The sequence below is a fragment of the Mirounga leonina genome, unplaced genomic scaffold (assembly GCF_011800145.1).
Source record: "Mirounga leonina isolate KUSES-001 unplaced genomic scaffold, KU_Mleo_1.0 Mir_101529, whole genome shotgun sequence".
NCBI classification, from domain to species: domain Eukaryota; kingdom Metazoa; phylum Chordata; class Mammalia; order Carnivora; family Phocidae; genus Mirounga; species Mirounga leonina.
Window position 1 is genome coordinate 1,313,360 of NW_023270143.1, and position 27,955 is coordinate 1,341,314.

The 27,955-nt window shown below is 52.7% G+C and overlaps 1 protein-coding gene across 1 annotated transcript in view; it reads right to left on the reverse strand.

The window, feature by feature from the left end:
* The window catches only part of FGD1 (FYVE, RhoGEF and PH domain containing 1), a 40,476-nt gene extending 12,863 nt beyond the window's left edge, over window positions 1–27,613 (reverse strand). Inside the window, exons 1-8 of the mRNA XM_034989218.1 lie at window positions 27,178–27,613; window positions 9,857–10,030; window positions 9,375–9,552; window positions 8,814–9,249; window positions 7,416–7,505; window positions 6,566–6,714; window positions 5,037–5,193; window positions 4,793–4,931 (exon numbers count right to left, since the gene is read on the reverse strand). Coding sequence (XP_034845109.1) covers window positions 4,793–4,931; window positions 5,037–5,193; window positions 6,566–6,714; window positions 7,416–7,505; window positions 8,814–9,249; window positions 9,375–9,552; window positions 9,857–10,030; window positions 27,178–27,484 — 1,630 coding nt within the window. The 5' untranslated portion in view covers window positions 27,485–27,613. The remainder of the gene's footprint in view (window positions 1–4,792; window positions 4,932–5,036; window positions 5,194–6,565; window positions 6,715–7,415; window positions 7,506–8,813; window positions 9,250–9,374; window positions 9,553–9,856; window positions 10,031–27,177) is intronic.
* Between the last annotated feature and the right edge of the window lie 342 nt (window positions 27,614–27,955).

Genomic DNA, 27,955 nt, shown 5'->3' on the forward strand with positions numbered 1-27,955 from the left:
GGATTCAGCTTACCTCCTCTAGTAAACCTGCCCTGAGTTCCCAGGCTGGGCCGAGACCCTGTCTCGGTTCCCACATTCCTCTGCACTCCCCTCTGTCCCACCAGCCACACTGTGTATTCATCATGTATTGACAAATCTGCATCCCTCAGTAGACTGGGAACTCCCTAGGATGGGGCCAGAGTCCCCCCACCCTCTCCAGGGCTCCCCATCAGATGCTTTGCATAAATTAGCTCCTTTCAATCCTCACAACAACTCTGTAAGATAGGTGTGATTTGTGCCCTGTTTGTCCAAAATGAGGGAACAGACTCAGGGAGAAGATGTGGTGGCCTTAGGTTGTCTACCTGGAAAGTGGCCGAGTTGCCATCAGAGCTGGAACTGCTCGGCCATCTGCCTTTTCTCCTAGCTGTTCTGTATCTCCCCCACCCCAGGGCAGGGGGCATGTTGGGTGGTAGAGGTAGGAGGTAACCAGGGAAGGGACAGGAAGAAGACTCTGGTAAGCTGTGGGCATACTTACTCAGGCCAGGGCAGGTCACTGGGCTCAGACTAGAGGCTTTCCTATCAGGAACTCTGTCTGGAGATGCCTTGTGTGGAGTACAAACTGGTATTTCCAGGGGTCCAGTGTGTGTAGGCTCTGTCTGGGATGTCAGGCTAGGATTTCATTTGGGGGTGTGGACTAGGGAGTGCAGTTTGGGGAACTGAGTGTAGGGGCTTGGTCTGGAAGCTCTGGTGGGGCTTTGGCAGCCTGGGTTTGTAGTTCAGTCTTGGGCTCAGGGTATGCAGTTCAGACAGTAGTTCCCTCTAGCCTGGTTTGAGGAGCCCAGTCTACAGTCCAGGTTCCAGAGTTCAGTCTAGGAAGTAGAGAGTGGGGGGAGTGGGTGCCTGGGTGGCTCAGTCAGTTAAGCATCTGTCTTCAGCTCAGGTCATGATCCCAGGGTCCTGGGACTGCATCCCGCATCAGGCTCCCTGCTCAGTGGGGAGTCTGTTTCTCCCTCTCCCTCTCCCCCTCTCCCCCGCTTGTGTGCTCTCTCTCTCTCTCTCATGCTCTCTCACTCTCTCGAATAAGTAAATAAAATATTTTTTAAAAAAAGAAAGTGGGGGGAGTGAGTCTAGGGAACCAGAGATGTGATTCAGTGGGGCTCAGACCCTGAGGCACTTTCTGGGGATTTTAGTCTGAGGGGTAAAACATTGGGCGGTCAGTTTAAGATCTTGGGCTGGGTAGCTTAGTGAGCATATCTTGGACTGGCTCTCATTCAGAGATTCTCATTCTGAGTGGCTCAGAAAACCGGACTGGAAAATTCTTTCTTGGGTGGTGGTGGTGGGGGGGGTGTTCATCTTTGGGCTTAGCATGGGGAGCTCAGTTGGGCAAGCTCAAGCCCTGAGGCTGAATCTGGGGACTCAGATAGGGTTGAGATTGGTACAAAATAGGAACCCAAGTTAGGTAAACTCAATCTACTTTTATGGGCATTCAGTATGGAGGGCATCAGTCAGGGCATTCAGTAATAAAAACTGCTAACATTTATTGGACCTTTGCCATGCGCTAGGCACTGTGCTAATAGCTTTACCTGGATTATCTCATTTATCCTGAGAACAACTCTATGAGGGAGGTATCCTTATCATCCCCCTTCTACACACGAGAAAACTGAGCCCAAGCAGCTTGCCCAGGGACACATAGTTGGTAAAAGGGACTCTATCTGGTGCCCAGTTTAGGAATATTACACTGGCAACTCACTTTGGGGGTTCAGTACAGGGAGCTCATTTGGGGAATTTCAGTTTGGAAATGTCATGCTAGAGATCCAGTGTGGAAATAAAATTGGAAGAACTCAGTCCTGAAAGCTCACTGTGGATATGTGATTCTGTAGAATCCATGGGCTCTGAGTGGAGAAATAAGCCAGGAGGCTTCTTCTGGGGATCCCAGTTGGAGGGTTATAAAATGTGGAGACTCAGTGTGGCAGTGAGGTGTCCTTCTTGGGTCTCAAGATGGAGCCCAATCTGGAGACCTCATTCTTCAGGACTCAGCCTGGGAATCTCAATCTGTGAATCCAAGGCTGGGATGTAGAAAATTGTGGGGGGGGGCACTGTTTGTGGGGAGTCAGTCTGGGAGTCAGGACTGGGAAGATCAGACTTGGAGGATCAGACTTAATTTGGGAGAAAATCTAGGGCATTAGTCCCAGGGTGCAGTGAAGGGGATGGAAAACAGGGGTCTTCAGTCTGGGGGATTGGGGTTAGCAAGAACACAATCTGGAGTCTCTGTTTGGAGCTCGGATCGGGCAGCTTAATCTCAGGGTTCCCTCTGGGGTTCACACTGGAGTACTGTAGAAATCAGTCTGAGGCCTCAGTGGTCTCAGTCTGTGGCATGGATCGGTCCCTGACAAAAGAGTCAATCTTTGGGGCTAGGATAGATGTCTCAATCTGAGGGACAGTAAATGGGGGATGAATCTGGGGTGCTAAGTTTGGCAATATCTGTTTATAGAATGGTGGCCATGGAGATCAGACTGGGAAGTTGTTTGGGGGAATCTCCCTGTGGGACCTCAGGCTGAGGGCTCAGATTGGGAACCTGCTCTCCGAGCTCAGGGTGGGGAGAACATTCTGGAAGCCCAGATCTTAGTTTGGGGAAACCAAGTGTGGGAGGTCCTATAACTGGGACCTTATACTGGATTCAGCCTGAGGGCTCAGGTTGGAGATGTCACCCCATGGAACTATTCCCAGGGAATCAGTTTGGAAGGCTGTTTCTCAAGGTTTAGGTTAATGTAGCTCATCCTGGCACTTCAGTGGGGGCTCTCATTTGGGGAGAGGATTGAGGCCCTTAGTCTGCAGATGTCTGTTTGTAGAGTTTAGCTGTCAAACGTTCTAGGGTTCTCGCTCTTTCTAGAGGTCCAGGCATGGTAGCAAAGTGTCCCATGTGGTAGGGTGGCGGGGCCTCAGTTTGGGGAGTAGACACAGCAGTGGACACAACTGTCTGCTCCTGATTCTTGTGGCTTCCAGCATCCCACATTTTCCTAACTTTCCTCCTCCCTGTAGGGCTGCTCCTTCTTAAGTCCTTTGCTGATTCAACCTCCCTCAGCTTTGTCGTTGGTCCCCATTTCTTCTCCATTTACATTCACTCTCTTGGTGATTGGGGCCAGCCTCACAGCTCTGAATACTGTCTATGAGCCGGTGACATCCAAATCTCTCTCCCTGGGATTCTAGACTCATCTAACTGCCTACCTGGCAGCTCACTTTGAACATGTCCAAAATCAACCTCCTAAGCTCATCTCAAGAACCATCACCACTAGCCAAAAATCTGCAAGTAATTCTTGACTCTTTCTCCCAAGTCTCACACCCACTCCATCCTGGTTCTTTCAGTGCTGCTTCCAAATATAATATATCCTGAATCTAACCATTTCTCTCTACTTCCACTGCTACTACCCTCATCCAAGCCAACTTTTCTCACTTAGATTATTGCAAAGGCTTCTTACTGGTAGTAATCCCGATCCAAATCTTCCCTTGGCTACCCACTGCACTCAGAAAAAAATCCATCTCCTTATCCAGGCCTTTAAAGTCTTGCTCCTCTCTCCAACCCTTCTTCTACCATTCTACCCTCACTTATCATGCTCAGGTCACACTGGCCCTCTTGTTGGTCCGGAGATATGCAAGCTGCCACCTCCTCCCCCCTAGGAACTCTGCACCTGCTGTTGCCTCTGGGGAATATGTTCCTCCCCAGTCAGCACGTGGCTCCCTTCTTCATGTCATTCAGGTCTGACTCAAATATCTTCTATTCAGAGAGGCCACCCAACCTCAAGTAAGCCCCCCAGTCCCTGTCACATCACCCTCTTATTCTCTGAATTACACGTAGCACCTATCCAATGTTCTCCTGTGTATTTATTACTTCTCTTTATTATCTGCTGTCTGTCTTGTTCACTTCCATATCCCCTGTGCCTACAACAATGCACAGAATAAGGTGCTCAGTAAATAGCTGCTATATTAATGAAGGAACGAATGGAAATAACACTCTGGGGGGAGAAAGTTGGGGAGACTCTAGGGAAGCACTCTTTGAGGCGTGAACCTGGGGGCGGGGTGGGTCTCATACTGGAGGAATCAGAATGAAATACTTTCCTAGTGGTTCAGTGTGTGAAGACTCAGTCTGAGGAGATGGTATCTCAGCCTAGAGATCCAAATCTTGGAGGCAGAAAATTTGGGGTCCAGTCTGGGGTGCTCAGTTCTGAAAAGGTGATTCTGTAGGGCTCTGATCAGACTTGGGAGGTTCTTTATGAGGTTCATTTTAGGTAGTGGCTGGCGACACAGGGTGGAGCTCTAAACGTGGATGATGTAAAGTCAGGGTCTTGATGAGACACCTCTCCTTGTAGGGAGCTCAGCTGTGGAGATTCAGTAAAGAGGGCTTGGCCTGAGGGGTCAGTCTGGGCTCTTGGCCTGGTGGCTCAGTCCCTGGGGGTTCAGGCTCAGTTTCATTTTGGACTTGGGACAACTTCATTTGAGGATGAGTCTAGGGGTGAGCTTTGGGGTCTTGGCCTAGAAAACAGATGGCTCCCTCTAGGGGATCATTCTGGTATACTCTTCCAACTCTGGGATTCCAGCTGGGGACTTCAGACTGGGAGACCCCTGACTGCTCTGTCTGGGTACTCAGGCAGAGACTCAACCCAGAGGTACATCCTGGGGTCTTACTCTAGAGCCTCAATGTGGGCCTTTCAGTTTGGAGATCCTCTTCTGGGATCTCATTATGTTGCAATGGAAGGCTGACCCTGTGAGTTAAGTCTTGGGGGCTGGGGTGGGGCAGGGCCCGGATGTGTGCACTCACTTTGGGCGTCCTTGCTGTCCGGGGAGCCGTGGGGCAGCTTTAACAGATAGTCCTTGAGAAGCAGCTCATAGCGGGGAATGCGCTGCACGGGTTCCAGCATGTGGTGCTGCAACGTCAGGTTGCCACAGGCTTCCTCCTTCTGTGACGGGCAGAAGCAGAGGGGCTCAGGTCCGGCCACAGACCCCTCACTGGGTCCCTGCAGACCTCTCCTCCCCAGTCTGTCCTATCCAGCTTCGCTGCTTACCTGCACCTCATGGATGATTACTTTAAACTGGGTGGAGCGCTCTGTCCAGGTGTTGACCAGCTCCACGGCCCGGTCGAAGTTCTTCACGTACTCGCCATACATCTTGAGGAAGGGTGCCAGCTTCTGCAGGATGTCTCCGATGCGTGGGTAGCGGTCCCTGGGGTGGAAGCGGGGGCTGGCACGGTCCTGCTGAGCCTTGTCCCCCAGAACTCTCCCAGGGTTCTTCCTAGGTCTCTAGTCCCAGGGAAGCTACTCTCATCGCATTCCTGGAAATCTACTCGTCAGCCAGTTCTGCTCCTCTGGAATTGCTGCTTATGTTATAGGCCAGTTAGGCCAAGAGGCTCAGCTTGACCTGAAACCATGGCCCGGGCTGCCACCGGCCCCGACTCTGCCTTTCTCAAGTACCAGGAATAACATGTCCTGAAATACCTGCCCAGACCTCACCGTGAGGGCCACTTCATACACTTCTTATTGATTCTGTGCCCAGCTGTATGCCGGGTGATTCCGAAGACACAAATGAGTCACACTGAGCTAAGCCCGACAGGGTCACTGTCTGATAGGGGAGACAAAGTGAACAAGCCTGGTCATACTCCTCAGGAGTCACAGTTCGCTGAGGGACACATGGCACTAGACCTGGTTTTAGCCCTCATTGGTCACGGTCTGCTGGGGGACACACAAGAACCGGGCCAGGCCTATCCCTCAGGGGTAACAGTCAATTAGGAAGATGCAGGAACTGGCTTCATGCCAGCCCTCAGTGGTGACAGTCTAGGGAGGGAGACACACTTTATCCTGTGGGTGTGGGGAGCATGGAGATGATTTTCAAGCAGGAAGTAACGCAGTCTGATTGTTCAGAAAGACCATTATGGCAGGTGGTGTAGACTCCAAAGGATGGATGGGAAAAGGAGAGCCTGGCGGCTGGGAGATTGCCTGTAAACCCTGCCCTTCTACCTCAGGACTCAGCTCAGGAATCAGCTCCTCCTTGAATCCTTCTCTAACCCCAGCCTAGGTTTGGTCCATTCGTCTGGATTCCTACAGCCTCCCGTTCTCAGCTCTATCATAGGTCTGATAAAAAAAAACACAACAGCTCACATTGAGCACTTATTATACGCAGGATACTGTTCTAAGCTCTCGACATGTGTCAACTCATTTATCCTTCAAACAACCCTCCAAGGTAGGCTATTATTATTATCCTCATTACACAGAGGAGGAAACTGAACCACAGTAATTTAAGAAACTTGCTTAATATCAAAAAGCGAGCCAACGGCAGAGCTGAAATTTGAACCCAGCCAATTTGGCTCCTAACCTCATACTCTTAAGGGCTGTGCTATTCTGTTGTAATTTTCTGAGTCCCGGTCTGTGTTTCGTATTACATTGGGACGGCGTAGAGGGCAGAGCTTCGGTCTGATTCTCTTTGTGAAAGGCGCTAAGAGGAGAGGACAGGTGGGAATGACCTCGAGTGCACACTTGTGCCCTGGGCTTGGCAGGCGCGTGGACAGGAAGGCAGGCAGCCTAGATCTGGGGTCCCTCACCATTCCTCCATGCGCTTCTCTAGCTCAGGCAGCAGGAACTGCTGGTGGAAGCAATAGATGGAGCAGATGTTAGAGAAGATGCCATGGACGACGTCAGCAGGGAAGGAACTGCGGTTCCGAGCTTCTTCCAGTAGCCGGGCACAGAACACCTGTGGGGCAGGGCAGGAGTGTTGAGCCCAGCTGGGCCTGGGACTTGGCTGGGGAAGGGGCAGCTTGGAGGTGAGGGCAGTGTTTGTGGGCAGCTCTGTGGAGCTTTGGGATCAGCACTGGTCTTGAGACCGAGGAGAGAGGGAATGGAGTTAGGCTTCTATGTGGGGTTGGATTTCGGGTCATCGAGGTTAGGACTTGGAGGTAGGCATGGGAACAAGGAGAAGTCAGGAGCAGGGTCAAGGTCAGAATTAGATTCAGGGTCAGACTCATTCATTTAACACATATTTTTGAGTGCCTACTGTGTGCCAGGCACTGTTGCAATGGCTGGGATAACAGAGTGAACGAAGCAAGCAAAAATTCCTACCCATATGGATTCTAGTGGATTTGGGGGCAGGAATAGGGCCAGGATTAGAATGAGGATCAGGGTCTGGTTTACAGCTGGGGTCAATTCAGGATCTAGGTCAGAGTTGCAGTCAGGGCTGATGTACCCCACCAAAGTTAGGAATGAGGGTTGGTACAAAGATCAAGCTTGGGGTCATGATCAGAATTGACTTCAGAGACAGGACGGGGGTCAAGGTCAGAAAGGGGTCTTACCAACTCTAGATTGGTAATGGTACGGCTGGGCTCAGGCCCTATTACTTCCCCCTTGGCACCCACCTACCAGGTCCTGGGGCCCTGGGACCCCCAAGGGGCCATTCACCTGATCCAGGAGATGGAGCCTGGAAACGTAGGCCTTCTCAGTTTGCAGGAGCTCATTGGCAATATGGAACACTTTCTGCTGCACAGTCAACTGGAAAGGAGAAGAGGCAACCACTCATCCATCACCCCGTACCCTAACCTTCACCCAAGCCCACAGAATTCTCAGAACAGCTCAAATGTTACTCTAAGCCCAGTGCCACCCTGGGTGAACCCTACTTCCCCATCTCTGGACCCATAAGCCTCCCAGCTTCAATCTCTGACTCCCCAGTGTATCCTAAAGGCCACTCCTCGATTCCGATGATACGCACTCTCTTACTTGGCCACTCGTGCACCCAGGCATCTGCTCTCTCTATTCATTTAGCATAGCGCAGTGGTTAATTGTGTGGGCCAGGAAGTCAGACTTCCTGGGTTCAAATCCTAGCTCTGCCATTCATTAGCTTGCATAAGTTGTGTAACTGCTCTGTATTTAAGTCTCCTCATCTGTATAAACTGATAGTAATAGGACCTAAGTCCATTGGTAGTTGAGATAATTAAATGATTTAATGTAAGTAAAACATAGCAGACTACAGATTAAGTACTCTATAAATGTTATTTATTCACCCACTCAGTTCACTGTCAGCAAAAGCTTGCCGAGTACCCGGGGTGTGAAGAAAACACCAAAGTACAAAAAGGTATACGACTCATCGCCTGTTGGCCCAGTTTCCAAATCACTGGACACATATTTGCTGAGTCCCTGGCCTCAGCCCCCACATTTGAGCTGGGTTCTGGTGAAGAAGGTGTTCTGGAGGCAACCTAACTTAAGTGCGAGGAAGCCTTTGAAAGCAGCCTTAGGCTGCTGGGGCACAGAAAGGGTTTCCTGCTGCCAAGGGCCTTCATGACCACAGCCTCAGGTCCTTCAGGCAGGAGGAGCTCTAGCTCTCGTGCCCCTCTGGCGGCCAGCTGCTGGGGAGTCTCTCTGGATGTGAGAGACTTTCCATTTTATAAATAAGGAAACCGAGGCTCGTGGTAGGGGAGTGGAGTCTTGCCCAGTGTCACATAGCTACCGAGTCTTGGGATTTTCCAGCTGGAGGAGGACTTTAAGGATCCCCAAGCAGGATGCACATCTTTAAGACAGAAAAAGTGAGGTCCAGCTAGTGGTTCTCTGATGAGGGAAGAACAATTTTCCCAGTGGGCATTTGGGACCATGCATGGTCATTTTGGTAGTTACAGTGAAGCGGGGCGGCAGCGAGGTACAGGTTTGCTACCGATATTTAGTACCAGGGGACCAGGGAAGCCAAACATCCCAAGTGGAAACAATGCCCTGTTTTGAGAAATAACGAGCTGGGGAAGAACCAAGTGTAAGAGCCAGGCTCCTGGTTTTTCCACATGGTCTCGTCTCTTGGTGAACATGGGTCAGTACCTCCACAGATTCCTGTCTCTCCATCGGGGGCACTGGGATTTCTCTGTCCTTCTCCTCCTCCTCGTCATCCTCCTCCTCCAGGTCGCTATCAACTTCCTGGGAGCCGGGCCGGTGGGGGTCAGCCAAGGCAACAGGGACACTGGCCAGGGCAGGGGGCCCGGGGCACAGGCTGTGGCTGGGGGGCCCGTCATCACTGACGAAGCAGGTCTCCTCACTGTTGGATGGCGAGCTGATGCTGTCAATGCCGCTGTCCCGGTTGGGCACCTTCTCGCCATCCCGGGGCCCGGGAGCCAACAGGAACAGGCAGCGGGAGGCCTCGCCCTCGGGAAGCTGGGGCACTGGAGGCTGCGCGGGTGGCTGTGGCAACACGGCTGGCTCTGTGGGACCTGGGCTGGGGCCAGGGGCTGGCCTATCCGAGGCGACAATCACAGGCTCTCTGAGGTGGGTGGTGGACACACACGGAGGCAGGGTATGAACTCACTGAGAGTCCCGTCTTAGAGCTGTCCTTCCTGTCCCAGGCCCACCCTCACCCCCACAGGGTCCCCCGGGGACCAGACTCACCTTTCAAATTTTTCAATCAGTGAGGATACTGCTGCAGAACTGGGGCTGGCCTCCACCCTGGGGGCCAGGCCCTTGGCCACTCGGGGGTCTGCAGGCAGCGGGCGTGATGGTGGAGGGGGAATGGGCTCAGGTGGGGGGGGCATCCGGGGCATCTGCAGGTAGCTGGGCTTTGGGGGGACTGGAGAAATGCACAGGGAAGAGAGGGGAGATCCCAGTGAGCTGAGTTTGGAGGTGGCTGTCATGGTCAGGCCACAAGGCCCTCCACAAACCCCCAGTCTGCACCTTTGCCCAAGGCGGGTACAGAGCAAGCCTGAGGCAAAATGCCAGCGTGTACGCATCAGCCACAGGCCACAGCCCTCTGCCGCTAGACCGTGGTGCTTCCTAGCCTTCTAACAAGCATTCTCCTCTGCCACTGGTCAGCCTTTCCCCTCTGTCATCCCCTCTCCTGGGCCATTTCTCTGCCCCTCGCTGGAACCACTTACCTTGTGGCTTTGGACCGGGTGTCCGCTTCAGTGGCGAAGGACGCTGGCTGGGGGTTTCAGTGGGGGGGCCTGGGTCTGAGCGAAGCCGCTGGGGACCTTCTGGATGAGGTTCAAGGCTCTGGCCAGGGTCAAGGGACAAACTTTTAACCAGGATCCGGTTTCCTTGGTGCAGCCCTGCAGAAAGGGAGAACCTGGGTGTGAAGCGATTGATGTTACCCCAAAGGGGCCAGGGGAGTCGTATGTCTTAGCAGGTATTGGGGTATTGGGTTTCCCTGAACCCCTTTCCAGGGCACACTGCCTTTCTGGGAAGCCCCTACCGCAGCCCTCAGATGGGGAGCCAGGCCCGGGGCTGTGGCTGGCTGTTTTCATCAATAGACAAGAGTTCTTTGTGATCTGTGCATTGATTCCTTGTATGTCAGCAGGCATCATTATTAGGGCGTTTAACCAGACTGGGGGTGGATGCGAGCACCCTCCAGTTTGTGTATGTGTTTGCAGCCCTTGTTTATATGGCCACAGTGAGTATGCTGAGCCTAAGCCATTCATCCTTTTTCTTAAGGTCCTGAGGATACTTGGTCTTCCTTGTCTACAATTGTATTCAGCCGAGTGTGCTCAAAAATGACAAAATTGGATTCACGAACAAAAGTTTTGCTCCTTGAAAACCCAGCCTCTCACTAATCTGTTACTACCCTCCTCCACTTCCACACCCACACACAACCACACACACCCAGCACGCAGAGTTCAGGTCACGGGAATGGCTTTAAAACGGCAGGCAACAAATGCAGAAAATGGGAGGTCTTTTTGCACTGTCCCTCTTCCCTCACTGTGGGCTCCCTAAGTCCACCTCTGTCTTTGGTACTAGGGGAAGACGATGGTTGCCTTTGGGAGAGAAGATTCCATCTGGAAGACAATGAGGGACCCTCCAGGCTGACATGTCCCAAAGGGAAGAAGTGTGGCGCTCAGGTGGGCCTGGCTCGGTCTTCACTGAGAAGTCAGTGGGGGGTGGGGGGACAGAGCAGAGAGGGCCAACCCTGGAGGCAGGCTGAGGAGCTAGGTGACTGTCCTGCGGGCAGAAGGAAGTCATGAAAGTCCACGGCGTAGGGAAGGACGTAGGCAAACAGGTGTGAGGACAGGAGAGTGAGTGGCGGCCAAGAGCCCCTTCCCACCCACACGTGGTGTTGGTTTTGCTGGGCCCCAGCCACACACCCTCTCACAGCCACAGGATCTGCTAGCCTGTGTTACAGAGTCTCATACTGACCAGTCACAAAAGGGCCCACTCAGTTACGGAGCCACATGGTGTTATTTAGACTGTCTCAGGCAACTGCAGGGCCCCACAAATTCAAATATCCAATCAATCACATGCTATCACGCTCCTGAAAGCCTGCTCACAAACAGTCACCAAGACCCACAGTCACGAACTCACGTATTATCACGCGGCCCCACGGTATCACATACACAAGCACACAGGCACGCACACTCACAAAGACAGCCACACGGTGGCAAGCCCATCGTTTTATGCAGTTTCATATGATAATTTCCCAACCACTTACCATCATACACACTCCTCAAAGATGGTTACACTGAGTCACAAAGACATACAGAGTCATTTATATTGCGTCTCACAGTCGCAGGGCCACAGTGTGTCACACATACTGTAATACGGTGTTACAGGTTCACACACCTGCAAGTGGTTCACACAGCTATGAGGACTATAGCCATGCAGGGTCATTGTACCCTGTCAGATATGACTGCACACAATGGGATAACATCCCGAAGTCACACACCACCATGTATCCAGAAACGCAGACACACGATCACAGACGTATGGCCTCTTTTACTCCCATGTCGTACTCATGAAACAAACATGTCCAAGGTGTCTGTAGGTCTTGGGGGCTCAGGCACACTGACACACCTGACATCTGCTTACTGGTCTAAATGGTCACGGTGTCCCATGTGCCCTCCGTTGCAAAAACATACAGCTACAACACACAGAGACACCCTGTGGGGTCGCATGGGCAAAAAAAAGGCACAGGGAATTTTAGGTCTCCCAGTCCTGGAGGGAAGGAATAGCCCAACACACAGTGTTCCAGCAGCTTCCCTGGGTCCCTGGCTGCACTCTGGCCCCAGTCCAGCCAGGCAGGCCCCAGGGGACCTGGGCTGTGGTCCGCTCCCAGCCCTGCAGCAACATGGTGCCCCAGGCCCCAGGCCGCACCCACTCCTCCACCCTGCAACTTTGCCTTGGGTGCAGGTTCCTCCTTCTTTTCCCACCTGAGCAGGCAGGGCCCTGACGGGGAGGGAGGACATACTCCTCTCAGTTCGGCTTACCCTGCCCTGCTCAGCACATCCTGGCCTGGTCCTGCCCTGCCTTCCCCCTGGGTGTGGGGTTGAAGAGGATGAATCACTTGGAGGGTGGCACATGACGAGACACAGTTTGAGAGACACATGGCCAGAGCAAGAGAGACACAGAGTAGCTGACAGTGTCAGAGACCCAGCAGGCAAAGCCAGGCACCCCGTTGTGCAGAGACCCCCCCCCCGAGAGATACACACATAGATGCCAGGGTCTCAGGTGCCCCTTGTCTGCCTCCTCAAGGCTCCTTCTCGCCCTGTCTCCACACCTCAAAGCAGGCAGGCCTCCCCGGTGAGCCCTCCCTACCCAGTCTGTGCAGAGCAGCTGGGGGGCCCCTGGCCAGGCTTCTCTCTCTGTCCACTCCACTGCTTGTTCTGGGGATAGGGTGACCACACCATTCTTTGTGGCCCTGCTCTGGCCTACCCTCTACTCTCTTTACACCCACCCCACCAGTGGGCCTGCTCTCCTTTCTCTCTGCCTCCTTGCGGGCAGCCCTGCAGAATGGAAGGCTGGATAAAATTCAGATATTCTGGCACACTCTGGCTTCGCAGGAGAGAAGGGCAGGGACTGTGAGCTCAGGATCTAATGAAGAGATGAAGGCCGAGAAAGGGGCAGTGACTTGCCCGAGGTCACACAGCAAGTCAATGGCAGAGCTTCAGCAGATGGGTCCTGCACTGGACTCCTTTCTGAACCCTGCCCTTCAAGGGGAAGCTGGAAAAGGGGGGAAGTAGGAGGGGCAGGGTTGTACCCCAGTGCTTCAGAAAGTTGTGAGCTGCAGTGTGGCTAGTGAGTACAATACCTTTACGCCCACCTCCAGGGAGATGACATCAGGGTTCCAGTTCAGGAGCCTAGGCCTGGCCAAGAACGGCTGAGGCTCCACTGAAGGAAGAAGGTTCAAGATCCCTCCCTCTCCTGTGTCAGTGCTCCTCATGCCTGTCCCTCTGCCTCCATTTCCTTGTCTCTGCCTATGTTTTCCCCCAGTGTCCCCCTGGTCCCCAGGTCTTGCTTCCTCCATGAGGGTAGATGGACCTCCAGCTCAGGGCATGACACTTACCTGCGCAAGAGCCTTTTATGACTTCCCACTGCCCATGGGGAAGATAGGAACTTCTCAGCTAGGCCCCCATGGCACCTCACGGTTCTGTTGAACTCTCTGGTTTCCCTAGGCTTAGGTCAGTTCCCCCAGGTATTTCTGAGTCCTACTCTGAGCCTAGTAGACTCACTGCTGGAAGATGTGAAATCCCATCTCTGCCCCTAGGGAGCTCCCAAGGGAGGCCTTCTCCCTTCCTGGATGCCACAGCCTTTCCCACTGCTCCATCCCATCCCCACCTGGCTAGGTTCTGCACTGGTTTTCTCCAGCCCATTTTTTATAGTTGACCGTCACCGGCATTATCTCTCACGTGAGCATACCTACACACCTGATGGAGTCTTCCACCAGCACTGCCCCCTCCACTACTGGGTTTACCAGAGTCCCCAGGGCCCATTAGAGCAGAGGCCACAAAGGGCCCCACCCCACAGAGAGAAAGTCACACCACCGAACTTTATAATACATTGTGAAAATGTACCCAGCCACACGTTGGCAATGCAGAGCCCTCAAAGACCTCAAGAGAGCCGCAGAGTTGTTCACGTGTCCATATGCCACGTGCTCGGCACGTTATGCTCACACACCACCATTGTTGCCATTTTGGCATCTCTTGTCACCGACCGGAAGCACATCCTGGGCACTGTCTCAGCTCTTCTGCGGGGGTGGGGGTATGCCATCCCGGCAAGCCTTCAGCAGGCAAAAGGTAATCTTGATCTTAACCCTCAGGGAGCTCCCAATCTCAAAGACAAGAGACTTTCATTTAGGAAAAGCTAAGTGGGGCTCAGGAAGTGCCGTAGGGGGGGGTCAGTCTGTTGGGATGGGGAAGCTCAGGGGAGGGAGAGGCCATGGACAGGGCGACCAGATAAAGTACAGAATGCCCAGTTATATTTGAATTTCAGATCAACAATGAATAATTTCTTAGTATAAGCATGTCTCATGCATACTTACACTAAAAATTTATTATGCCATACTAAAATATTGTTTGTCGAATACCTGAAATTCAAATCTACCTGTACTTTATTTGAGCAAATTTTAGCAACCTCAGTCAAGGAGGGCTTAGAGTGAATGAGGCAGAGCCGGGCCTCTGAGGCGGCACCTGGCAACCAGGGCCCCCTAGTCTCTTGTCCAGTTAAGCCTCAGGCAAGCTGTGGACTCTACCCAATTTCCTTGCAGTGGGCACCTGAGTGCTCATGACAGTGACATTATTTCAGGGATAACCTTGAATCTGGTCTTATTTATTAAAAAAACAAGGACAGTCAATTAGAACCTGTGGTATATGACTATCCCAAAGAGGGGTGGCATGACTGCACTCACTGACTGGACTGTGCATGTTGAGGTGTTGTGGCACCTTCATTAGGAAGAGCTGATTCAGGGGGCGCCTGGGTGGCTCAGTGGGTTGGGCTTCTGACTCTTGATTTTGGCTCCAGGCATGACCTCGGGGTTGTGAGATCAAGCCCTGTGACAGGCTCCGCCCTGGGCGTGGAGCCTGCTTGAGGTTCTCTCTCCCTCTCCTCCTGTCCTTCCCCCACTCTCTCCCTCTCTTTAAAAAAAAAAAAAAGGAAGAGCTGGTTCAGGAGTCATAGAGAAGCTGGTTAAATCCCAACACCCCCACTTACTAGTTGTGTGACCCTGGGCAAGCCTCTCTATCTACTGAACCTCAGTTTCCTTGTCTGGAAAATTGGATAGTAATCACAGCCCCTGATTTGGGGTAGTCCGTGAAACAAAAAAGGGAGAGAGCATAGTGCCCCCCACCCACACAGCAATGTGAGTGAAACTTGAAATCCCACAGAACTACACATCCGCAAAGACACAAAACTATGCACACAGATAATAAACCCCCAGGCCGCAGGCTGCAACCCAACACAAAGCTATTGACACACCAAGAAGCACGAGCAAACCCAGTCAAAGAGGGACACAGAATCCAGCTCCACTCTCCTCGACAGCTCCTCAGATCAGGGCAGGATTCCTACTAGAGGTGGCATGGCAAAGAAAAGACAATGGTACCCCATCCTGCAATTCAAACTCAATTGAAAATACAAATCATACAAAACTGTAATATAAGTGTTCAGAAGTATAATAGAGTTTTGAATTTTTCCATGACAACATTTTGTTATTGAAGTAACAAAATCATTCCAAAAATTGTTTCTGGTTGCTGCATGCCCCTACTTGGCAGGTGCCCTGAGCGCATGCTTTGGGGCTCCTAGCAGAGCAGGTCTGTCCTCTAGCTGTTGGAAGATAAGGATTCTTGCCTTTGCCCATTTCCACTGGAATGACCCTGCCTCTCCCTCACCTCTTTCTGGTAATTTCAGCTCCCAGCATCCCCCTTCCCTGGCCAGCAACACCCCCTCTCCCATCTCCTAGTTGTAGCCTTGGCTTAATCTCAAGTCAGCTAATAGGGCCTCAGACTGGACCTCAGCCATTAACTCCATGGTGACCTGGGGAGTTGCTTCACAACTCTGGACCCCAATTTCCCCATCTGCAAAATGGGGGAGAATATGTGTGCGCTCCTCATTCTGAGGACCTGGTGAGATGCTAGAGTGGGCAGAAGCTGGCCCCAGCCCTCAGGCCTCCTGACCCCCCACTGCATACTTCTCCCTACAGCCCCCAGATCTCTGTCTCTCCAGGCTAAGAGGTAGGCCCCAGGGACAGCTGGAATTCCTGGGGGTGGGGTGGGGTGGAGAAAGGGAACAGAGGGAGTGGAGAAGAAAGAACAACAGCAAATAAGAAAGTGCCTTTTGGAAAGCCAGCTCAGTTTGGGGGGGGAGGGGAGCCCCTCAGTTTGAGGAAAAAAACAGGGGATAAAGGCATAGCTGCCCCACTTTTTCCACCTTCCCCTTGAATGTGAGGTCCAGCCCTGCTGCCCTACACCCTTGGGGCCAAACTGACCCAGGCCTTGCTTGGCCTGACAGATGTTCTCTCTGAGAGCTCAAACACGAAGCTCTGTCGAGTGTGAGACGTGCAGGGGGAGCTGTTCTACAGGAACCCTGTGCGTAGATCTGAAAGTTCCTTCCCTGAAGTGGACTGGTCTTCTGAACATAAGGACTCTGCAGAAAAACAGAGGCACCTTCTGCAGAGTGAAGGCGATTTTGGAAAGTGGGAGCCACTTCCAAGAGTTTCCTAGAGTATTCCTTCCTGCAAAATAGAGAAACTTTCAACAAAATGGAGGCCTTTTTGATAAAAAGAATGCCCCTTCTGTAAAGGGAAGAAATTTCTAGAAAGTGGAGGAGACTTCTTCAAAATGGAGGGACGTGCTGTAAAGCGAGGAGAGTTCTATAAAGACCTTTTTGTAAAACGGATGACCTGTCTGTAAATGAAGGACTCTCTGCCAAACAGAAGGCTTTTCTGTGAAATGGAGGAAGTCTCTTATAGAGTGAGGCCCCCTTCTATAAAGTGAAGGATGTTTCTGTAAAGTGTGTACTCTCATGTAAAGTGAGGACCTTTCTGTAAAATGGAACAGTACTAGCCATTAGGGAATGGTAGGGACTGGGGTAAACTGGAGACCACGTGCCTCACCTGAAGTTCCTCCCTTCTATCTAATTGTCACTTTGCAGGAACAGGGCCCTGTGTTTTCGGATCTTCCAATATTTCAAGAGAATCAGAAATCCAGACTTTTACATGAAATCCCCTAATTTTGAAAACAGTGAGTAGGTCAAACAATATTTGTGAGTCCAATTCAACTTGTGGGCCACCACTTTGGGGTATCCGAATTAGATGGTCCTTTAGGCCCCTTCCACCTCTGCCGGTTACCTCCTGCCCTATCTGACATGCTCTGGCCATTGGGTGGCAGCCTTGGAGGTCCCTTCTTCCACCCTCTGCTAGGGCCCAATCTTCTCTGGGCCTGAGCAGGCTCATGCAACACTTGTCAGCAGTTCCCTGAACTGGGATCCTTTGGTTCCACCTGGTCCAGTTTACACTTTGCCCTGTGCAAGACCCTTGGAGAAGAGAGCAGGGCATTTCAAGAACCTCCAGAACTGTCTGGAACTCAAGGTGTTCACTTCTTAGTGGAAGATATAAAGTATGGGGGTTCAACTGTTTGTTAAGCACCTACTCTGGGTCAGGCTTTGTGTTGATGCTTTCCGGTATGGCATCCTCCTAACAACCCTGTGTACTATTAGCTCCATCTTATAGGCAAGAAAAGCGAGACACAGAGAAGCAAAATAACTTGTCTGAGGATACACAGTTAGAGCTGGGATGGGATCCCAAGCATGTCTGTGTCCAGAGTCACAGAGCACATCCTCAGCCAATGTTTGCTGAGTTGGGAAAGAAATGACATTTGGAGGGGGGAATGGGGTGACTTTCTAACGGAGGCGGTTTTTGAGTTCAGCCATCCAGGATGGGGTATGTTTTTGTTGTTGTTATTGTTGTTTTTTGGTTTTAGGTGGACTGGGCATGGTCCTGCAGGCAAGGGAAGAAATTGAGCAAAGGTGGGAATACTAGGTAGGAAGGTGAAGAGTGTGTTTGAGGGCACAATGAACAGAGTCCTGGGTTTGTAAAAAAAAAAACGTTCCAGAACAGGAGGAAGAGGGCAGGAAGGGCCCAAAGACAGGCAGGCACCCCTGCCCACACACACACCAACTACAACTACAACCAAGATACAGACCTCATAGGGGGCATACAGAGACAGACATGGGCACAGAAACACACACACACACGCACACGCACGAGATCTACATACAGAAACCCACATGCAGAAACATCTAGAAACTCCCAGGGGCTTAGACAGAACCAAGGTGACACACAAGCAGGCAAACAGGAACACACAACAAATACAGACCCAAAGACACACATAGACACAGAGAGACATATACAGACACACACTCAAACATACAGACAGACATACAGAAATAAGAACATTAAGATACACACAAAACAGACCCTTGGGGACAAAGACAGCCAGGCAGCCAGGCACATGTGCACACATGCACGTGCATGCACGCACACATGCGTGCGCTCACACACACACACACACACACACACACCACACGGCCACATGGGAGCACAGGCAGCCCATCCCTCTTCCAGTTGCTGGACTGCTGTAAGGGCCTGGCCACCTCCTCCCTGTGTCTCTGGACCTGAGGCCAGAGAAGGATGGGGGTGGTTGCTCCACCCCCAGGAGGGGCTGGGGACTTCAGAGGACAGGAAGGGAAGGGAGTGGAGCTGCAGCTGGGAGCACTGGGGGCAATAATTACCCAGTGCTGGGGCTACCACGCTGGCTGGGATTTCCCTTCCTGTGAGGACAAAGCCACTAGGGGATGGCCCCTCTGACCCCTGCTGTGTGTGACCCCAGGGATCCCAAGATCCACCCATTTCCCTTCCCCTGTCACCAGAAGCCTGGTCAAATTTGAGAATTAGTAACACAGAGAGATCATGAGGGAAAAAGGCAGAGAGAGAGAGAAAAAGAGAGAGAGAGGCACTGGAACCAAGACAAGGAAAGAGAAGACCGGAAGGAAGACTGCGGAGAGCCCGACAGCTAGAGAGGGAAACGGTAAAGGGGGGGGCAAGTCAGAAGGGAGACAGGGACAGTGAGGGATGCAGGCTTAGAGAGGCAAATGTGAAGAAACAAAAAGGGCAGACCAAGGCAGACCACGGCCATTTGTTGAACATGGCTACAATGTGTCATGCTGAGTGCTGCGGGGGTTTTCTCTACCTGTGGCAAATTCTTAAGACAACACTAAGAGGTGGGCATGATAACCCCATTTTACAGATGTTAAAACTGAGGCTCAGGGAGGTGAAGAGACTTGCTCAAGGTCACGTGAAGCTAGAAAGTGCCAGAGCTGGGTCTGGGGCCGGGGGGTCGGGGGACACTCTCACCACTGCCTGACCCTGCCGGAGACTCAGGACCCAAACAGAGATCCCTGAAGGAATTTTCCAGAGAACAGAAGCAGTCAGTGAGGCCTGGAGACTGGAGCCCCTAAGAGATGCACAGCAAGAGAGACCCACACCTTCCCTGCCCTACTTCCTGCCGCCCCTGGGGCTGTGTCAACACCTGGAATGCATTAGGCAGGGAGGCCCTGCCTAGGGGAACTGGGAAGAAGCTCGGGCGGGGGAGCAGGGAAGGTGAAGGTGAAGGCAGAGGTAGAGGTGTGGGCAGCTGCTGCGCGCCCAGCAGGCCCAAGCGGAAGGGCTGCTATGCCAGCTGCAGCTCCCTGGGGCCAGCCTTGCCAGTCCTGCCTTGGCCGCTTTCTACACGCGCCTTCCCTCTGTGACTTAACCCCTTCCGTGCCCAGGCTACATACAAGAAGGCACCACAGATGGCTGGAGGCTGCCAGCGCCCCGAGGAGCCTCCCAATTCCCTCTGGGCCTCAGCCACACACCTGTGCCCCTCACCCTCCTGCCCTTAACTCTGGGGCCCGGGGGCCGGGGCACAGCCGATGCCTGCTGGGCACTGCCACCGGGATGCCCCATCCCCTGTCTTCGGGCTCCCTCAGACTCAGTGCGTCCCAAGCCACACCCAACCCCTAGGGGCACCTCCTCCTGCCTTCCCCATCCCAAGAGGGGCACATCCAGCCCTGCAGTTCTCCAAGCCAGAGGCTGGGCTTTCTCCAGGTCTCCTCCCTCTCCCTCAACTCACACATCCAGCCAGACCCCAACCCCTAGCAGACCTGACTTTCATAGCTTTAGAATCCATAAGCTTTGCCCCACTCTCCAGCTTCCTAACTACTTTCCCTCTCATCCTCTCTACAAGGCGTTCTCCACACCACAACCAGCCTATGAAAACAGTCAGCTTCAATTCCTGTGGCCCTGTGAAGGGCTTCCCCTCACCTCCCGGGTGAACGCCAACCTCCTGAGCTTGGGGACAAGTAAGGCCCAGCTCAAGAACACTTCCCCGCCCCCACCCTCCAGCCACAATGGCCTCTTGTCTGTTCCTCGAAAGTGCTCTCTTCCGCCTGGGGCTTTGGCACATGTTGTTCCCGTGGCCTGAATGGCTTTTCCGCTTTGCCTTACCTCTGGACTCCCATTTATCCTTGGAGTCTCAACTCAAGTGTCCTCTTTTCCCTGCTTACGCCACTCCTCATATGTTCCTGCAGCATCTGTGCTCACAATTACTTGTCATGTAGATCTTCCCTGCTAGGAAGAAGCTCTGTCTTCTTGCACAGGGCCACGCACATAGTACTTCTTTTTTTTTTTTAAAGATTTTATTTATTTATTTGAGACAGACAGAATGAGAGAGAGCACATGAGAGGGGGAAGGGTCAGAGGGAGAAGCAGACTCCCTGCCGAGCAGGGAGCCCGATGCGGGACTCGATCCCGGGACTCCAGGATCATGACCTGAGCCGAAGGCAGTCGCTTAACCAACTGAGCCACCCAGGCGCCCCCATAGTACTTCTTCAATAAACATTCGTTGAATAAAGAAATGCCCTTCTTCCTCCCCTTTCACTTTCCCTTATCTGCCAGCTATTTATTACCAAGTATTCATTGATGCCGTGTTATACACCAGACAAATGTGATAATCAGGTCCCAGGGTTATAAACGGGGAAACTAAGGCCCTGAGAGGGGAAAGGACCCCGGGGTGGGGTGCAGTGCGCCAGTGGCAGAGCCAGGAGCACTGAGGTTCCTTCAGCTACTGCCCTGCATCCTTGTCTTCAGCTCTGTGTGGGTTTTGAAGCACCTTTTGGAGATGCGATGCCTTCCAAGTCCAAGGAACTGGGCATTAGAACCCAGAGTCTGGACTTACTGCTCCAAGGATGTCTGCTCTCTCCAGAGGAGGGAACATAACTCTGCTGGGCTGGCCAATGGCAGACTGTGCTTCCTGCCCTCATTCCAGACAGGTCCTAGCCCCACCCAGCCAGGATCTGGCCAGCTCAACATCTGCCTAAGGCATTTAGCTAACTGGCCCCCAGAAAGCTGTGCTTGGAGTCTGTCTCGGACACAGCTGCCACTCACCGCTGAGGAGGCAGGTAGCTCCCACCAGGCCCTCCCACAGGGACAGAGGTACCTGAAAGGGCCAAGGAACGGGGTGCCAACCATCTGCAACTTGGAAGCTTCAATTCCTTTAGTCCTGTCTGGGGAAGTCCTTTTTCCAGCTATCCAGAGTCTTTTATGTTTTGTTGTGTTTGTTTGGAAGACCCCAGCTTACTGAACCAAATCTGGGTCTTTTCCCAGACATTCCCTCAGAATCTCAAACTGCTGCTCTCCCAAAACCCCCAGCAGAGCCCACCCCCGCCCCCGTCATAAGCCCCCTCTTCTTCCCAAAAGCGACCTTCCTCTGTGACCTCTCAGGATGCCCTCAAAAGGGAGAACATTGAGGGAGCCACAGGAATTTCCTTTATCAGTGTTTGATTTGCTTTTCAGGAGTACTGCCTCAGTTCTTTGCAACAAGCCACTAGCCTGGGTATCTGTGAAATGGGTCTCAGCTTTATGCTAATGTGCTTTAAAACACTGCCCTCCCCCCTCAAGGCATTTCTAAGGCAAAGTTTTGGCGGGTAATGAATGACCCACCTGAGTGTGACTCTGCTGACCTCACTATCTATGTCTTCAGGGATGGGACTGGCCCCCAGAACTGCACACACTTCTCCCCATGAGCTGCTTTGTGATCCACGGTATGCATTGGTGGTGAGAATTCCCAAACATCTCTGGCCCAGTCCTCTCTCTTTTGAGCTTTCCAACCCTACATCGAGATGCCTGCTGGCCGCTTTCACCTGGATGTCCCCCAAGGCCTTTCAAACTCAATATCCTCCCTCAAACCTGCTCCTTCTCTTGCAGGTAGATGGCCCCAGCACCAACCACTGGGTCACTGTAGTTGGTTTCAGACAACAACCCAAACTCATCCTGGACTTTTCCTTCTTCCTTGGCCTGTACATCCAAGCCACCACCAAGGCCTGTCCATGTTAGCCCCTAAATATCTCTCAGATCTTATTGTCCTTCCTATTGCCATCACTCTAACCCAAGCTATGATCACCCATCACTGGGATGACTATGACCCCCACCTGCCTGTCTCCCTGTTCCCATTCTTGCATCCCTACCATCCACTCTCCACATGTAGCTATGGGGATCTCCCAAACACCCACCTCTGAACACATCATTCCCCTGCTTAATAAACCCTTCCATAGTTCCCCTTTGCCCTCAGGATAAAGTTCCTTTCCTAGCCTTATCCCTTAGGCCTCTCAATACCACTCCCAGTTCCCAGCATGCCTCAAGCCTCAGTGCCCTTGCTCCCACTGAAATTCTTTTTTTTTTTTTTTAAGATTTTATTTATTTATTTGAGAGAGAAAGAATGAGACAGAGAGAGCATGAGAGGGGGGAGGGCCAGAGGGAGAAGCAGACTCCCCACCGAGCGGGGAGTCCGATGCGGGACCCCATCCCAGGACTCCAGGATCATGACCTGAGCTGAAGGCAGTCGCTTAACCAACTGAGCCACCCAGGCGCCCCTCCCACTGAAATTCTTACCTGAACTGCCCTCCATGTTCCTCCTCGTTCTACAAACCCTGCTGACACCTTTTAGAGCCCTTGCTTTGGGCCAGGCCCTGTGGTGGGTGCTGCTGATGCTACAGTTTCCCCTGCCTAGAGTCCCAGAACTACAATTGCTTTCCAACGTGAAGTGCCAAATGGCAGCCATTCACTAGAGCTAGGTATAGATGGTAAACTAAGGCAGCCGGTGTTTGTGCGTATATGAGTGAGGGGTTGACTCACTCCCTTTAGCTTAGATCCCCTGCCTTCCTTTGGGGTTGGGAGGCAGGGAGGTAGGCCCACATAGGGTCCTGAGGAGAGGGCCTCAGAGGGGAGGCCAATGCATCCTTCTGGCCCTAATCATGCTGATTCACTGTAGGACCATGAATAAATTGCCTCTCTGAGCCTCTACTACCCCAACTAAAAATCAGTTCCCACTCTAGGCTGTGTATCAGAATCACCTGGGAAGCTTTAAAAATATATTCCTAGATTGCAACCCCAAGATTCTGGAGCTCTGAGGTGGAGTCTGGGAATAACATTTATTTTTTCAAAGTCATCAGGGGATTCTGATGTTCACCCAGTTTGGGAAACCCAGAACCAGATGGTGTCCAGGGCCCTTTCCAGCTCCCATTCTAACTCTTGGAGTCTCTGATGATGCCCTAGGCTCCAAATTAGAGGGAGCCAGCCCTATTGCTGCCCCCCTCAATTGGCTCAGTTCTCCCACTACCCATGAAAAGACTCTTACATCAGGTGCAACTATTTTGACTGAGACAGGTCCCAAGCTACTCCGCACCCAGCATCCAGAAGGATATTCTAGGTCTCAAAACTGAGGAATAGGGTAGGGTTTCCCTCAAATCTGTATGAGCAAACCTAGGCTCGGAACTCCTTTCCAACTCTCTCAAAGCTCTCTCTGGCATCTCTTTCCAGGTTTTATTAACCTGGAAAATGGGTATAAAAACAATTGCCCCCTCCCCGTACCAGAAATCAGGGTAACTCAAAGAGAAAGCACTTTGAAGAAATTGAAGGTTTTTCACATGGATAAGATTTAACTACAGTGGACCCTTGAACAACACGGTATGAACTGCACAGGTCCACTTATATATGGATTTTTTCAATAAATATAGTATAGTACTATAAATATATTTCCTCTTCCTTATGATTTTCTTTCCTTTTTTTAAGATTTATTTATTTATTTTAGACAGAGAGAGAGGGAGAGTGCGTGTGCAAGTGGGGGGAGGGGCAGAGGGAGAGAGAAAATCCCAAGCAGACTCTGCTGAGCACAGAGCCCAGTGTGGGGCTCGATCTCACCACCCTGATATCATGACCTGGGTTGAAATTAAGAGTTAGACGCTTAACTGACTGAGCCTACCCAGGCACCCCTTCTCTTCCTTATGATTTCTTAATAACACTTTCTTTTCTCTGGCTTACTTTAAGAATAAAGTATATAATACATATACAAAATGATTTGTTACTTGACTGTTTATGTTATTGGTAAGGATTCCGGTCAAAAGTAGGCTATTAGTAGTTATGTTTTGGGGGAGTCAAAAGTTATACACAGATTTTTTGACTGTGCAAGTAGGGGCATGGAGGCTCATAACCCTAACTCCCCCATTGTTCAAGGATCAACTGTATTATTTTTAAGAGCACCCCCCCCACCAGGATGGGTCACTGGTCCCTACGGGTGGTGATTCAATAAAAGCCTCAGCAGTCTGAGGGAGGAAGTCGGCAGGCACACAGAAATCTTAACATGTGGACTAAAATGTTCAACCCTTTAATTGAGAGGACTCTCTTTCTCTCTCTCCCTCTTTCTGTCTCTGTCTCTGTCTCTCTCTCTCTCACACACACACACACACACACACACACACACCCTACAACCACCAACCCTGCCCTCTTTGGGCCAATTATAGGCGAGTCCTGTGGAGAGAGAAGCAAGTCACTTGTGCCTACCCTTGGGCCGGCTGGGCAGTGGGGGAGGCGGGCCTCTCACACCCCATGCTGCTGTGAATCACATGGCCCGGCGCCTGCTTTGCCAGGGCCTGAGTAATTCCTCCACCTCCTCTTCGGAAGGTTTTTCCCTTATTTTTAAAAAATTTCATTTTATTCTGCAGGTTTCTCACCAGTGTCTCATAGACTTCTCGAGGCATTCTATAGATGGGGAAATCGAGGCTTAGAGAAGGGAAGTCACTCACCCAGGGTCACACGGTGAGTCACATAGGAATGGTTGGTTGGGAAGCCAGGTCTTTCCCTAACACTCTTCTTATTCTTAATCCCCATCTTGGAGTATATACATATATAGACAGCCACCAATTACAGACACAGGGATTTGACTGGCAAAAAGGATCCTGGAAACTTTGTTTTGCTTTTTTTGGGGAGGAGGGGAGTTCAGGCTGGGTATTGTGACTGGTAATGTGTAAGGACTGGGAGAGTGGGATGTGGGACAGCAACTCCGAATCACGGCCATGGGGGCGGCAGCGGTAGCAGCAGCAATCAGAGGCTAAGAGACCAGGGGTCGAGACGCGGCCCAGCTACTGACTCTCAGACCAAGAGCATCTGGAGGCCAGGAATTCCGTTGTCCTTCTTTTAGACAATAGTTCCTGAGGGCCTACTATGTGCTCCCTTCATATCTGTTCGGGCATTTGTTCAACGAGGATTTATTGAGCACCTCCTGTGTGCTAGGCACAGCCCTACTCACTGGGGATACAACAGTGAACAAAACAGATACAATCCCCTTGCCCTCACAGAGTTCACCTTCTAGTGGAGGAAGATGGCCAATAAACAAGTGGACACATACAATAAGATAATTTCAGACTGTACGAAGGGCAAGGACGGAAGCTGTGATGGAGACTCACAAGTGCACCACCCCCCAAAGTGGTCAGGGAGGGTCTCTGGAGGAGGTGACATCTGAGCTGAGACCTGAAAGATGAAGAACAAGCCAGGTGGAGAGCAGGGGGAAGAGCTGCCAGGCAGAGGGAAAAGCAGACGCAAAGACCCTGAGGTGGGAGTCCTTGTGGCTTGTTTTGGGATTTGAAAGAAGGTGCCGTAGTAGGGGCAGCCAAGTAGCCTGCTCCACACAGTGTCTGTCAAGGGGTGTTTGGGAAGCTAGCAGGAGCGAACGCAGGGCAGGGCGTTAAAGGCCTCTTGTCAGCTGGATATCTCCAGCCCACAATGAAGGAGCCCCTGGAAACTCCCAGAGGTTCCATGACTAGCCCAAGGTCACAACAGCAGTAAGGGGCACATCTTGCCAGTGCTTTGTTTCACTACTGCTAACTGTGCTGGGCCACAGTCCCAGAGACCTATGGAGGCTGGGGATGTGAGCCCTGGGGGGGGGGGGGTCCCAGGCGCTCAACAGCTCTGTCAGTGTTCCAGTGGAAGGCAGACCAGAAATACACTGCTCTTTCTCTGTGGCTCCTGGGTTCAGGTCCACATGGGGATGTCCCCAGATGGGGGTGGCCCTGCTGGACTCCTCAGACACTCAGGTCTGTGCAGGGCAAATGCCTCTCCAGGCAGTAGTCTGTGGCCCCAGCCTGACCCAGAGCTGCTCCACCTCTGCGAATCCAAGTTCGAGCATCCTGATTTCTCTTTACAACCATCCTTGCAGCCCTGCAGCTCTACAGCTCTGCTACAGCTGACTTTGCCCCCCACTCCTTCTGCTGTCTCCCTACTTATCAGCCCTTCCAGCCCGCCCCTCCAGCTTGACCCCCAAGGCCCACCTCCTCCACCTATCTCGCTCATCAGCACCTTCTACTCCCTCCTTCCCTGGTCCTCCCGCCACACACACCTTGGCAAAACCCCAATCTGGATCAATCCACCATCTCTCTCTCTTTTTTTTTCCACTCATACTCCAGAGCTGCTGAACAGTACAGGAGAAAATCACATAAGCAGAAGGCTTGGCATTACTTTCATGGTCTCCAACCTCAGTTTGGGGAAAGAGAAAGACCACAGACTTTGGACTCAAATGCATCTGGTTTTGAATCCTGGCTCCATTCTAGCTGTGGGATGTTGGGCAAGTTACTTAACTTCTCTGGGCTTCAGTTTCCTACCCTACAAAATGGGGCTAATGATACCTACTTCACAGGAAGCTCCTGAAGATGATATGAGAGCCCATACAAAGCACCCAGCCCAGTGCCTGGCACAATGTAGGCGCTTGGCAAATGGGAGACTCCTTTTCTCCTATTCTCCCAAACTCCGTTCCCCCAACCAAATTCCCCTTACTGCTTTGCAATTCTGACCGTTTTTCTTGGAGTGCTCCTTCTCCCATTAGTCTCAGCAGATAGACAAGAAGGCGGTGGGAAGGGTTGAGGGGGCAAGGGGACAGAGAGAGGAGACCGCGGACAGAGGTTGAAAGGACTGGACGGAAGAGGAGCGAGGGAAGGGGGTGGGGGTTGAGAAGACTCGAAGGGCCAGGGTGAGCGGGCCGGCTCCGAGGTGGGGCTTAGAGGGCCCGAGAACAAGAACCCGCTCCCAGTACCAGGCCCGGGGCCCAGGCTCCCATGCTCTCTGGATCACTCACCAGGCCGGGGCTGAGAGCCCTCCAGGTGGTAGGAGAAGCGCAGGGCCCGGTGGTGCTGTGGACTGGGGCCGCAGGGTAAGACCCGGGGGCCTGGAGCAGCGCCCAGGCTGGCGTCCGAGGGTCCGGCAAACTGGGGATCCAGGGGGCCGCCGAGAGCGGAGCTTGAGCCCCTAAGTACCGGCAGTCCCGGCTCGGAGGCCCCAGGGTCCGTGTCGGCACTGACCGGTGGAGCGGCGCCGGAGGCGTTCGTGGTTGGGTGTTCGGGCTCGGAAGGCCCGGCGCCCCCCGGGGCTCGGTGGCCATGCATGGTCCGGGCCTGGGCGCGGGGCCCGGGCTCCCCGCTTGGCTCCAGCTCCTGGGGCGGAGGCGCGGGCGGAGGAGGCCCGGCGCCCGGCAGAGCAGCGGCCTCAGGCTCGGGGGGCGGGGCTGCGGGCTCAGCCCCACTGCGGAGATTCAAGCCCCCGGCCCGGGCCCGGGCCAGCAGCCGTGGCAGCAGTGGCAGTACCAGCAGCAGCCGCAGCCACCGCCGCTGCCGTGCCAGGCATCGCCAGCCCGGGCCCTGCGCGGGGATTGGGCTCGGCGGGGCCGGGGGCCCGCTGAGGAGCGCTGTCTATGCGGCAGCGGCTGGGTGAGGGTCGGGGGGCTGCGCTCGGCGCGGGCTCCCTCTTAGGAGGCGAGCCACTTCCGTGGCCCCGGGGCGAGCGGACGGTCTGTTCGGTGTGCGGGGTCTCTTTCTCCCCGAATGGGAATCGATCTGGGCTCTTCTGACTGGTCGGAA